Genomic DNA, 13,614 nt, shown 5'->3' with positions numbered 1-13,614 from the left:
CGCCTCTTGAGAGAATAAAGTAATGTTACTTGGCCTGATGTTTGATATCAGCACAGCATTAAGGATATGGTTGCCCTCTTGATTAACTAGAAGTATCAATCCGCAGCTAGATCTAGTAACCCTTACGGAAAAAGTCAACATGGAAAGACATGGGGAGAGGAAGCAGGCAGTGTAACCCATTGAATCTTGTTGTAATCTTACCTCCACTCCTCTTGGGGGTGCTGTTTCTCATATTTCTCTCTGACGTGACACACGCCCAAATCAGGGTGTAACCAATGGAGTGCATCAGAGTGCAGATGGGTCAGACGGAGGCCCAGAGAGGAAACACAGCGCAATTTGTGGATCTCTGCTATCTTCTGGATAACACCCTGTTGAAATGAGAGGAAGTATGAACAAAAAAAAAGAAAAAAGTGATAATCAGGGAAATGCTGACTAAGAAGGGCTGGAGAGGTAAGAATTGTTTGTGTGTCTCACCCTGACATCTGTAGCATCTCCATGCCTGATATTACTAGCCCAGGTGCATGGTTCGCTGTTCGTCTCAAAATAATGGAAGATCTTCAGGACCCGGTCCATGGAGCCCGAGGGCCGCTCAAGGCCTCCAGCTGAGCCACTGGTACCAACACCGGTACCACCAGCAATCCCAGACCGGGATTTAACCCCACAACCACCCGCTGCGGAGTGATTGAGGTTGGGTTCCAAGTAGGAAGACGCCGCCATGCCTGATTCAGAGCCTCCTGCGGGGGCTAACTGGCCGTCATATTCTGGAAAAGACAGAAGGACAGAGGGTCAAAATGTGACATATTTCTCAACGTATCTTTTATCTTCATTGGAAATATGTTCAATGATGTGAAAGGAGCATTACACAATTGAGAAGAATAAAAATCAATGGGTTGAAAAGAAGAAAAAAAAGGTGATTAGGGTACGTAAAGAGAATTACTTTATCAACTCTTTGAAGCGCACCACTACAAGAATAGCTGACACAGTAAAACACCCACTCAAACAACCCCTCAGTGACCACCAGTCTGCCGTTCATACGGCACTCTGTACATTTGTCGTGACACAAAACAGACTACATTAATAATCATAAAGACATTAAAGAGAACTCATGCAAATCCACTCTCCCTCAAGAACAAATCCAGGTGGGAACGAGATAGTAAAACTGTGATAACATGGCGACGTTGAGACAAAACATAAAGAGAGCTTCAGTAAGGCTACTAGTCAACATAAACCGGCAAATCACTGACACAATGTATTTTTAGAAGGACCTAATGGACTCAAAGCTCTACATAAATCAGCTTATATAAATAAATTCCCAGTGGGAAACACTGTGGTCAAACTTGACATACTGCTGCTAAATCAACCACACAGTGAATCTCGTCAAGCACTGAGCTTAACAGTAAACCACTGCAACACCAGTCAGTCAACTGGTCCTTCAGTCCTACCTGCAGCGTGGAGCGGAACTGGCAAACCTGTCCATACGTCTCTGTGAGGCAGAGTTCTACTGTTCTCAACCCGTTGCATGGCTGCTAGGCTGCAGTTTACAATCTGGTGGTTTCTAAATTGTGTCTAGACACGCTACGGTCTGCTCTGGGAGGATTAGTAAATTGTTCTGGACATACTGGTTGAATGGCTGTAGTCGGGCAGCAGCTTGAATAGTAGTGGCTGTAGGTGGGCTGTAGCCTAACAGCAGGATGAAGTCTTATTGACATATTCTTCAAGATGAGTTTACAGATAAACACACAATCACACAATGTCCAATTAAGAAAATGAGTAAAAAAAATTAACTTATCATTAAATCATAACTAAACAATAGCTTGCTTCACATTTATTCTTTACCACAGCATGAGACTACAGCAGGAATATTATTCATACTGCAGTGCTTAACAAATAAATACATTTTTAATCCAGCAAACACAAGCACAAACTATCCATTTTCACATATTCTTCTTGTTTGTTTCAGACTCTCTCTTTTGCGTTTTTACCATAGACTGTATGGTATTTACCCTCTTTAAAGGTTGTTTCTACAATAGGTTCATCTTAACACGTCCTTGTGCGCGACTCAAACTCTGCTGCTTCCTGTGTCATCCTGTCATTTCCTGGATATCCCTGCAGGCTTTGTCGAGTCATCATCACGACAGCGGCTGGTTTCAGCTGGCTGTGAACTCTATCTGTGGCTATCTTATGGTGACAAAAGAGAAGTAAACCGAATCTGATTGACTGACTAATTTCATGGCTCACTTCCAGTATTGGGAATGTAATCTACAACTAAATATTTTTCTAAAAGATCTGTCTAAAATTGTGATCTGCTTCATTGTCTACCTGTCTGTTGTTCAGGGTTGAAAGATCTACTTATTTACATGCGATGACTTATTTAATCCACTGAATATGGAGACAAATAAATCCAACTGACTGTTTTCTGTTACTGTCAACCCTGGTTGTTTCACTGCTGTTCTTAACAGCCTGTAGCGAGCAAAAAAATCACTACCGTTAACATCACATCACATCACTACACTCAGCATTTTTCCGTGTTGTGTTCGGGTCACGGTCAGATCACTTCATGTTGAGAAAAAAAAATGGAGAAAGAAACAGAGACAGAAATATGCCGACTGATCCAGAGAAAGTTGGTTCCGCACTTTGACAGCTTGACCTACAGTTCCCTCTTCAAAGACACTGAAATACATGCCTGTGTGTGTGTGTGTGTGTGTGTGTGTGTGTGCACGTGCGTGTGTGTGTGACTGCATCAGAAGTGTAAAGGAGGACATTATGCATCTAAGAATTTGACTCAGCACTCTCTTGTAAGAATCTGCTGTATCAATAGTGTGTGTGTGTGTGTGTGTGTGTGTGTGTGTGTGTGTGTGTGTGTGTGTGTGTGTGTGTGTGTGTGTGTGTGTGTGTACAAGTCTAATACACATTATTACATCCTGTGTCTATGGAGAGGCATTGCACTCATTTCCCTTTTTGGAGTCTTTACTTAGTGATTGTTATGACATGAAAAACCTCATTTTCTTCATATTATTTAACTTTTCTGGTATTATTAACCTTATGTGTCTTATGACTCAATCATCTGTTATCGCAATTCTACTTCATTTTCAAGTGATAAACTGTACATGAACACGTTTGATCCTTGCTGGATTGAAACATTGACGTGTTTTTTCTTTTGTATATAAAGAGCCTGAAAGTATCTTTTTTTAAGCACCTGTAAAAGAAACTAGAAATGTTCACTTCCCAAGAAAAAGTATTATCCATCCAAATATTTCATCTTTAATAGAAAGTTATGTTTTCAACGCTATTACCACACGTTCCAGTGACTAAGGTCAGGAAGTCCTTACGATATAAAAGAAGTGAAGACGCTGCCTAGGTTATACTGTATTATACTGTACGAGGTTACGTTACATTACTTTGCTTTTCTTTTTAAATCTCTGCAGTTTAACAAACAACATGACAATTGTTGGTTATTAGCTAAAATGTCTAGGTGTGTTCTGAAAAGAGCAGGGACAAGAGTGACGGTTGACAGTGTTTTGGTTACGCAGATGAAGTCCACTGTGTGCATTTACTGTATGTGTACGTTTATTAAAAGTGAGCTCACCGTGTCGGTAATAAGTGTATAAGGGTCACAAGCATGGCTCCATACTCAACAGACCCTCGAGGTGTTAATACAACAGATTAAAGAAGATCAGATTACAAATGTTCCTCTTACAGTGTTACTATCATCATCCAATTAAAACAATATCACTGTGGCTGTGACACTACTGGATTATTAGGTGGTTTGTTACAATCCCTAAAGAGTGCACTGCTGCTATTATCCAAATGCACCACTATATAATTTCATTGTAACAATACCAACTGACTTGCTAATAACTACAGACCCCGTTTACCTAATAAAAATATTAAAAGATACTAAATGGAAATAATTCATAGTCCTCTGTTACTTCTACGGCTGCAGAGCTTTTAAGCTTTCTGAGCAGGCAGAGACAGATTAGCTCTGTGTATTTCTTGGGAATGCTTCAAATTACAAAGCTTTGTGAACTACACCTCACATTATATTATAGTTTTTGAACAAGCTTAGTGAAGATAGACTGTATTTGAAAGGGAAGGAGGTTTGAACTATCAACACTTCAGCACTCTTGTTGGCACTTTATTTGCTGAAGAGTTACAATAAACCATACACGTACACATTACAACACTCCTAAAATGCCTAAGCTTTCAACTTTTTTTTCTGGTGACTATGCAAAGAAAAAGAAACATACATGGATTACTGACTGATTAAAGTATTCCAAACCTGGAATACTAACCATGTTCTGAAAACTTAAACCACATATACTAAACATTATGTTGACACACAAAAAAAAAGCTTTAAAATTCAATACACCTGTGTTCGCTTACTATTGAAGGTAAATGATGGAACAATATCAAAAATATGCTATCAAACCATGTCTAATATGGACACAAGCTGTGATACAAACAACAAACCTTCAGTTGGCATAACTTCTACTCTGTTAGCCACCAGAGGAGGGATACAGTCACAAACCACAGTCAGCCATCTGCTGCTGCTCACTCGGTCAGTCAGTAATCAGATTACATATCAAGCACTACATTGTTGTAACACCCCAGTGCATACATTGACACTAAACACAACAGTGACACAAAATCACACACACATAAGCGTCACCTAATTACTACATACAGCTTGAAGAAATCCTATTAGAAAAGCAGGCAACCTACATAGCTGCCTTGGTGTATGCATACAACTACTTGATGCTACTGGTAAAGCAAACATAACCATAAAATGTACTATGTTTACCTTCTTTTCAGCAGCATTTATCAAAAGAGCGTTTTGTTAATATACAGTAGCCCTTTAATACTGAAGCTACAAACCAGTATGTGACTGAATTAATTTAAAGTGCTAGAGGTCAGGCTGCAGAAAATACCTGTGAGAATATATTCAGTTTGATGTTTTGCTTAATTGCCGCTGAAAAAGAACTGGAAAAAGTTAAGGTTTGTCTGTTTGTCCACAACATATTTGAGATTGCAGATGTCATGGTGGACATAAAGCCTAAGCATCAGTTTGAGGTACAGAACAAATGCTTCCATCAGATGCTGTTCAAATTCTTAAAACAATTAACATACATACCGTAGTGTAGACCATAAAAGTCTATATTTTACAAAAGGCTGTCCTTTAGTTACCCGATTATTTAGCGTGTAAAAATCAGTTTTGGGAAACTACAAAATACGGATCTCATAATACATTAATTAATGATTTAACAAACTTAGCACAGGATACATGAAGCTGTTTCTCACTGCACCAATTTCTACTCAACAGAACTAAACTAAATCCCCACATGCATGCCCTCACCCATTCAAATAGAGAAAAGAAGAGGAATCAAATCAACTAGGCCATGCAGGCAGCAAGGGGGGGGGGGGGGGGGGGGGGGGGGACAGGCTGCTGCCAGGCCCACCACCCCCTCTCTCAGTGGGGCTCCAGTGACTGACAGTCAGCCTGTAAAACCACAGAAGGTTGAGCTGTCCCGTAGCAGCAGCTGAAGGACGGTTTATCTCCTCGTCTAAGTGCTATCTGGGTTACTGGGGTTAGCACAATCCTGGGGGAGCCGAGGCCTCTCTGGTGTTTTTTTTTTAACCATCCCTCTCTCTCTTCCTCATTCTTCATATTTATCCCCGTCTTTACGTCTTTATTCTTTCCAAAGCCTTCATCGGTTCCTTTCTTTTGCCCGCCTCACATGCCAAACTCCCTCTATTCTTCTTTCTCCATCCTTTACCCCCTTCATCTGCAACTCTTTGCTTCTCCCACTCTCTTAATCTCCTCTGGTCGCTCATCTCATATGCTCACAGATCTTTTAGTTCCTGCCTTTACATCTCCATTTGATCCTCTGTCCTATTGAACCACCTCTCTCTTCCTTCCTCCCTCTCATCTTTCTCTCATCCTCAAACAATTTCCTCTGCCCTCCCCCTTCCCCTACACCACTACACTCTCTCTCCTCTGCCAAGGATGCGCATTATCTATATAAGGGGACAAAGACAAAAAAAGTCTCAACATTGGTTGTACATCTAAATGCATGAATATATTTTAAACTCTGATCTAAACTTAGATAGATATTTATGGGTCTAAATGTCACTTCCATATAAATACAATGCTTTTCCATGTTCCAACGAAAGGACCAGCACTAAGAGTGTGTGTGTGTGTGTGTGTGTGTGTGTGTGTGTGTGTGTTTGTGTGTGTGTGTATTTTTACCAGGGTAACTCATAACCACCATTTCCCCACAAACTTGTATTCATGGACCTAATTACAGCTCGGTACAACTGTAAGCCGGGCAAATTAACAGATAAGAAACCGTAGTTCACTTGGTTTTTCAAACGGTTGGAAGCAAAAAGAGATTAATTGTTGCGATTCAGTTCAGTTGCTGTACAAATGAAGCTTTCTAGACTAACACATAACTCATTCATTGGACAGTCTTGGTTTAACTGTCATTTAGCATCGCTAACTGACAGCTGGTCATGCAGCACTTCACTGTGCCTTTTTTTTTTTTCATTATCCAGTGGTACCAAGGAGTTCATTAAGTCAAAGCTGGTTATGAGTTCTTAGTTATGACCCCAGCTGGACCTCATCTGTCGTAAATGAAAATCCCAGGGTGATGAAATACACAAATCGGTCTCGTTCAGACTTCATGAAGCAGAAACCATAGCTCAGCTAAGTGAAAACCCACCAGGCTGATGAAAAACTGGATGCTTAACAGAATGAGAAGATGCTTCAAACGCAGAGTGAGAAAAGGAAAACAAGCATGGTAGTTCATGACGAGTACTTTTCTATTTCATTGTAAATAATGATACCAAGTCGGAGAAAGGTGCACCGTCTAAAGGAATATACTACATTTGATAAACAATTATATGGATCCAATACCATGTAGCTGTGAATCAGAAGGATTTAGTAAAATTCTCAAGAACATATCAAACTACAGGGTGTATTTGTCGGTACACAACATGGTGCGTTGATGACTACACTCATTAGTACCTACTTGGTAGGGGGTGCTGTGCGTAGATGCAGGCCCCCTTGCTCCAGCAGAGAGGGATGCAGCCGCTGTTCTCCATTTGTTTTGTAGGGGGCCGGTACAAGGCCTGGCCACAGGGCCCAGACAAACCTGTTGGGCCCTGAAAACAGCATAGAGCCTATAGAACCAGGACTGGATCCTAACCTGGCTTTACACAACTATATATATATAAAAAAAAAACTAGTATATAAATTGAAATAAGCCAAGGAAACGTTCTGAGGGCTATCCTAAAATGTCCACAAGAAAGTTAGAAATTGAGACCTGCTGTGCTGCTAACTGGGTAACTGTCATATGTTATAGGGGTGTTAATATCCACTGCTCAACTTTTAGCCACCTCACAAGACTCAATAGAAGAAGAAAAAAATCAATCAAAGCCAGTGTCCCAGGGCTGTAAGTAACTCCAGAAAAGAAAAGAGCCCAGTGAGAGGAAACTCAAAAATCCTTGACACAGCAAGTATGACACAGCAAGTATCCCCACAGGAGGTAGAGAATATACCAGTCCGTTACCATTAATGCTCCAACAGCCACTACAACAGAGACAAAGGTCTGACTCAGGTCCCGATCTGGAGGTCAGACCTTCTGCACCAAAAGAAACAAATGCTAAAACAACCGAGAGACGATAAAAAACTGGAAGTTCAGTATCTGGTACAGTAATCCACGGCACTGATCACAAGACTGCCAGTCACTCTCTCTTAAAGCTTGCTGAAACACGCATTACTTCAGGACTTGAGGAAGTGGCTCGGGGTCCAGGTCTTAGTAATCAATCCGCCCAATTTATGTCATGACCTTTAACCCCAAAAAAAGGCAGTGACCATTGTGCAGTGCGATATGCAATGATCCCTGTAAGGTAGGCTAGAGCCCTTGTGGGTGGAGAGGATTCAGCAAGTTGCTCGAGGACACTTCAGCAGGGTGGAAGCTTCCCAAAACAGACATTCAAGCCTGGCTTCTGTGGCTGAGGGATTATTTTTCTACCAATTAGGCCATCCTGCTGTCCAATAAATCCTCACAAAATATCAAATTCTGCTCTTCGGTTTGGAGCTGCTGATCCAATTAATTGATGTGAAATTCAAAGAAGGCGGCTTCCTGCAGCCATAAATCTTGAGTCACATGTTGATCCAGGTTACAAAATAACACCAACATCGCTTGCTGGCAAAGTAGAACTGTATAATTTACATCAAAGTATCCATTTCAAAGTAGTTTTGTTCTGTAAATCCACAATATTGTCAAAAGGAGACGGGAAGACGAATGAGAGAAAGACGAAAAGAGAAACTGGATTCAGCAAAGAAAGAGACACAAATGTAGGGCAAAGAGGGGCGTCGAAAAATGGAGCATAGCGAGGGAGAGGAAGGTAGAGTGACCGACGCAGGAGGGGAAAAAGGAAAGCAAGAGGAAGAAGGATAAATGTAGAAGAAGAAAGAGGAGACTAAAAGAAGAGTTGAAGGACAACAAAAGGATCAAAAAAAGAGAGAAAGACTTAAAAAGAAGAGAGTGGATGAAAAGAGAAAGTGGAGAAACCCCGGGGAGGAGCTGAGCCTCCAAAGCTTTCCCCACAATGCTCTGAGCCAGCAGGAGTTAACCAGGGCGAAGCAGGTGTCTGATGTCAGAGAGAGACATAAAGTGACAGCGACCTGAAGTGAAAGGTGGAGCAAAAAAATAAAAGTCAGGAACTAAAGAAGCCTGGCTGCAAAGCCCGGGCAGGATGGGAGAAGGACTATGAAGAGAAATCGATGTTGCGTGAGTGGGTTGGAGAAGAAAAAAATAATTGATGCAGTAAATCCGTTTTGAAGCCAGTCGGCTGTGTGTCGCTCAGTCTGGCTTCGGCAGGCTTTCTTTAGGAGCAGCGGAAGGGCAACTAGATCACAACATCATCCCAAATTCTCTCTTTGTCTCTCTCTCTCTCTCTCTCTCACTCTCTCTCACACACACACACACACACACACACACACACACACACACACACACACACACACACACACACACACACACACACACACACACACACACACACACACACTGCCGCAGCCAAACACACACACTGTACATCCAGAGCAGACCAAATGAGTGCACCAAAGAGGCTATCCCGTGAGAGTTATGTGTGGAGGCAAAATAGAGGCTGTGCGTATAAGAGTGTGTGTGCATGTGACTAAGCAGGCAGGCAACGGTGCGTGCATGCGTGTGTGTGTAGGTGGGAAAGAGTGTGTGAGTGTTAGCTAAGTAAAAGGAAAGGAGTGTGTGCGCAAAATATGAAGAGTGAGCGTGTGCATGTGGGAGCCAAGTGTTTCTCCTCTGCTGTGTTTTCGGTACAGGCTGCTGCCAAAACGTTAACATGAAGAAGCAGGGAGGTGTGTGTGTGTGTGTGTGTGTGTGTGTGTGTGTGTGTGTGTGTGTGTGTGTGTGTGTGTGTGTGTGTGTGTGTGTGTGTGTGTGTGTGTGTGTGTGTGTGTGTGTGTGTGTTTGTAGGGCAGAGAGGGGAAGAGACAGGGGGAGAAAACACTGTAATTGAGACTTGATGTAGTGGAAAGTATGCAAACTGCCTGATTTGACAGTATTTATAACTATGCTAATAGAACCATACTCTTAAACAACAGTTCAACTAATAAACAGGCACATACGAATATGAACACACGGTTTTACGAGGATTAAAGTTTAGCCACTGAAAACATACATTCCACTGTTTGACCCCTTACAACACTTGTTGTAAGCAGATCTTTACTGCCCTCTGTCCTCACTCTCTGTTCCTCTGCAAACATATCTCATCTGCTCCTGCAGCATGCCAGCTCTTCAATGGCAATAAAGCAATCGGACGTTCAATTCCTCTGACGTGCCAGAGCACAAGATGAACGTTTCAGGCTGAGCTTCCAAATGCAAAACACTAACCACAATCCTATTGTGATACAAACTGATGGAGAGCAGGTAGGTATATATTCAATTATTTAATACTACGTACTCCAAATGAAAGACGATGTTTGTAACTGCCCTTTAGAGCAACACATATATTTATGACCTGACGTACCCAGAAATAGGACAACATCACTTGTCAGGGCCTTCCAAAATCATTTCAAATCACGGTTGGAAAATAAATGCGCTTCACGATCCAACACAGCTATGGTTAAGGTTTGTTGACCTCACGGTTACAGTAATAACCACAAGGTTAAGGTTGATCATGTTTAAATAAATAAATGCGAGGATGAACAATATAAACACAGTAAAAAGTCACTTTGACACAAGAACGGGCAATATTAAATGATGAAGACAAAATAGCAATAGCCTTTTGTTTCTTCTTATAAATTCATACTGTAATTTTCTTTATCTTTATATCAGTTATGTAGCCTAAGTTTTGATTCATTTACTAGATTGAAACCACATGTGGTTCTTAAATGCCTCGGCCGACTTGTGAACCATGACTACAGATCTGTCTTTGTGATTTGAGTTATCATCACTTAAAGTTATAGGATGATGTAAATCGTAGTCTTAATAGAGTTATGGAGGCTGAATGTTATGTGCAGTATGCTCTCCACTATAAATTAAGTTGTGATCCTTATCAGCAGTGCTCTCAGTATTCTCAGGTCTGTTTTGGGCTACAGATGCTCAGTGTGCACTGTGTGCACTGTGTGCACTGTGTGCACTGTGTGCACTGTGTGCACTGTGTGCACTGTGTGCACTGTGTGCACTGTGTGCTATGCTACTGTCATCATCTCATTATAAGTTTCAGTTAACCTCAAACTTAACCTCAACTTTGGCAACATGTCGCCACACAGGAGTCTTGCCAAAGTTAAGGTCAAGAAATGTAAATGATGCTTCTGTCCTTTTCAGGAATGACGAGTTCTCAGCTCCAAATATACAACATCCAAGATCAACTGTTACCTAGCAACAGCCATGGAGAGGGACCGGTGCTAAGGGCCATAAAATCTCAGATCTATATGAAATTATTTAGCTCTACCTGCTCTCTTCAAGACTAAGACCAAAGAACATGTTTCTTTCTCTGTGAAGGATAATATCGAAGGGTGGATCTCATCAAATTAAAAGGATTTATTTCTGCTTATATCAAAAATTGCATCAGTAAAAACATTACATTTCTACCATCAGTTGACAGGAAGTTCAACAATACTTGCCTGTATTTGAACAAAAATAAATAAATACTCACCAGCGTAGTATGTTATTCTGGAAATATCTAGAACAAAAAAAAGGGAGAGGGGGAAAAGAGAAAAAAAACAAGATTTTACTCACGTGTGTGTGTGTATATGTATATATATATATATATATATAACACAGTGTTACAGTGAATTATTCACAAGTACTTTCATGTAATGGATTATGTCGTGGCATCAATGAGAGCCACTGTAGTGCACCATGATTGGAAGTGTAACTGTACTGTAGGCGATACGGTAAGATTTTTCGGAGGCAAAAAGTACAAGATTGTGGTGTTTCTTCCTGACAGTTTTGCAATTAATTGTCCATTCAACATTTAAAGAATCAAACACACGACAGGCACAGATGTGTCTTGCATGCATGCAGAGATAAAAATCTGGCTACCTGTCTGTATGGTAACAAGCTACCGCTCTTCATATAAACTGTATTCTTCAATCTAATGAGCTTCTCTTTATACATTAACAGAAGGAAAATGAATTGAGGATCATTTTGATGATTCATTTAACACATCAAAGACTTTCATCACTTGGAAAGTCCAACTGTCCAATCCGTTTGATTACAATGCTTTGTTTATTTGACTGACGGGGGTCAATTTCTAATCCCACTAAGCACATCCACTGGTTTACATGTCAGCACCGACCAACCAGTGACTGTGCAGCAGCTCTACTGAATCAGGAGGATTTAATGCGAGCTACATAGCGGACAGTCGGAGCGAGGCGAGAATCATGACTTGACAGAATATGTTATCTGCTCTGTCGCGCTGTGACAACGACACCCACTGGCCTCATTCAACCCTCAAATCTGCCTCATATCCCCCTTCATGTGACAACAAAATGAGCAATATGATAAAAAGCCCAAACGCTCTGACGCAACGCTGATCTGTTACCGAGCAACAGGCACAGGACTGTAGTGCTAATTAGTATGCAAAAGCTATGTCTTATATTATCTACAGTAAGATACAATCTTCTTATTATGAAAAAAATGATGTACTTTTTTATATTTTGTACAGGAAAAGCATCATCAAACTACCTTAAAAAACAGTATATTACAGTAATACACAGTAAACTAAGAGTATACTGTGTACTACTATACTATTAGTATGTAGTAAATATTGTATACATTTAGCATGTAGTATGGAATCACTGTGAGTATCTTCTTAAAGGGCCAGTGTGTATTAATTGCATCTTGTGTGGTTGCAGATTGCAACCATGCTGAACGCTCCTCTGCTTGCTCCAGCCTTTCCAAGGCTGCAGTAATGTTTGCCACCGAGTGCAAAACCCTGGTAACTCCGTTTGCCTCACTCAGAGGCCATGCTTACCAAAACAACAATACTTAAAGAGCGACGGCAGTCAAACGGCAGCTGGCAGTACCACGGTTGTGCTCATCATGGATTTTACCGGCAGTACCACAGTTTCACAAGCGTGTCGGAGAACTGCGGTGGCCTTAAAGGTATTGTAGAATGTGAAATGGTACAAAGGACACCGTTAAAACGCAGTAGTAGTCGGAGTAATCTGACTGTTTGGTTTGCCTGACTGCTGTAGAAACATGGTGTCTAAGATGTGGGACTCTGTGAAGAAGACCCCGCTCCCTTTGTAGATATGAAGGGCTATTTCTAAGTTAACCAAAAAACAACAATTCTTAGTTCCAGGTGATTATACACGAATGAAAACACGGCTACACACTGGCACTTTAATTTCCTTCATGGAATGCATTGCGATTCCTTTAGTAGCATATTCTGAAATCAAGTAAATTTAGTATCAACACTGAAATTTTTCGTGCAAAAACACTCAAATCAGAATCAGGTAAGGATGGAAATGTAGTAAAGCATTGGGAAAGAGTTTAGGATATTTGTACAATAATACACTACATAACATTTTGTTTTTTTTACTTTGATTCACTGCTGCTCAGTGCGCGTTCTGACACTTCACATAATTTCCTTTAATCACATAATCCAATTTGTTCCTGGCAGAGTTGTGTCCAAAACGTTGGCTACAAGTATGAAGCTATTAACAAAAGCAATACAACGGAAATCTTGGCAATATTCTCCCTCTCTCGCTCTCGGAGTGTAAAACTCACCAGTGATAAATGTAACATTAAGGCACTGACGCTTGTTTGAGCCAGGAGTGGCAGCGCATTCAGTAGAAAAAGGTCTAAGCATGCATTGAAATGCTGTTCAAAATATACTTGTGAATCTGTCCCTGGAAATTGCCCAAAACAGCTGCCTGTGCCAGTGCATGTTAAAATGTTGAAATACCTAACAAAAGTACAAACACATGCACATCACCACACAAAAAGATGTTCTGCTTTCAAACAAACCTCTCTACGCAGAGATACGTTCTCAATGTCTCCAGAAAGAACCTCGCTTTCAACCCAACTTTAATCTTTCCCATCCACCAATAATGAC

General features: G+C 41.0%; 1 protein-coding gene across 11 annotated transcripts in view; it reads right to left on the bottom strand.

The window, feature by feature from the left end:
• LOC137891186 (focal adhesion kinase 1-like) overlaps positions 1-9,093 on the bottom strand; it is a 47,752-nt gene extending 38,659 nt beyond the window's left edge. For all 11 annotated transcript variants that reach the window (XM_068735682.1, XM_068735670.1, XM_068735675.1 and 8 more), the window contains exons 1-3: positions 7,029-9,093; positions 475-761; positions 202-368 (exon numbers count right to left, since the gene is read on the bottom strand). In XM_068735682.1, coding sequence (XP_068591783.1) covers positions 202-368; positions 475-761; positions 7,029-7,101 — 527 coding nt within the window. In that variant the 5' untranslated portion in view covers positions 7,102-9,093. The remainder of the gene's footprint in view (positions 1-201; positions 369-474; positions 762-7,028) is intronic.
• Between the last annotated feature and the right edge of the window lie 4,521 nt (positions 9,094-13,614).

This window comes from Cebidichthys violaceus, unplaced genomic scaffold (genome assembly GCF_023349555.1).
Source record: "Cebidichthys violaceus isolate CVI_PGR_0920_01 unplaced genomic scaffold, fCebVio1.0.p SCAF_7, whole genome shotgun sequence".
NCBI classification, from domain to species: domain Eukaryota; kingdom Metazoa; phylum Chordata; class Actinopteri; order Perciformes; family Stichaeidae; genus Cebidichthys; species Cebidichthys violaceus.
Note: the sequence above shows the minus strand (reverse complement) of the source record. Positions and strands in the feature narration are given on the sequence as shown.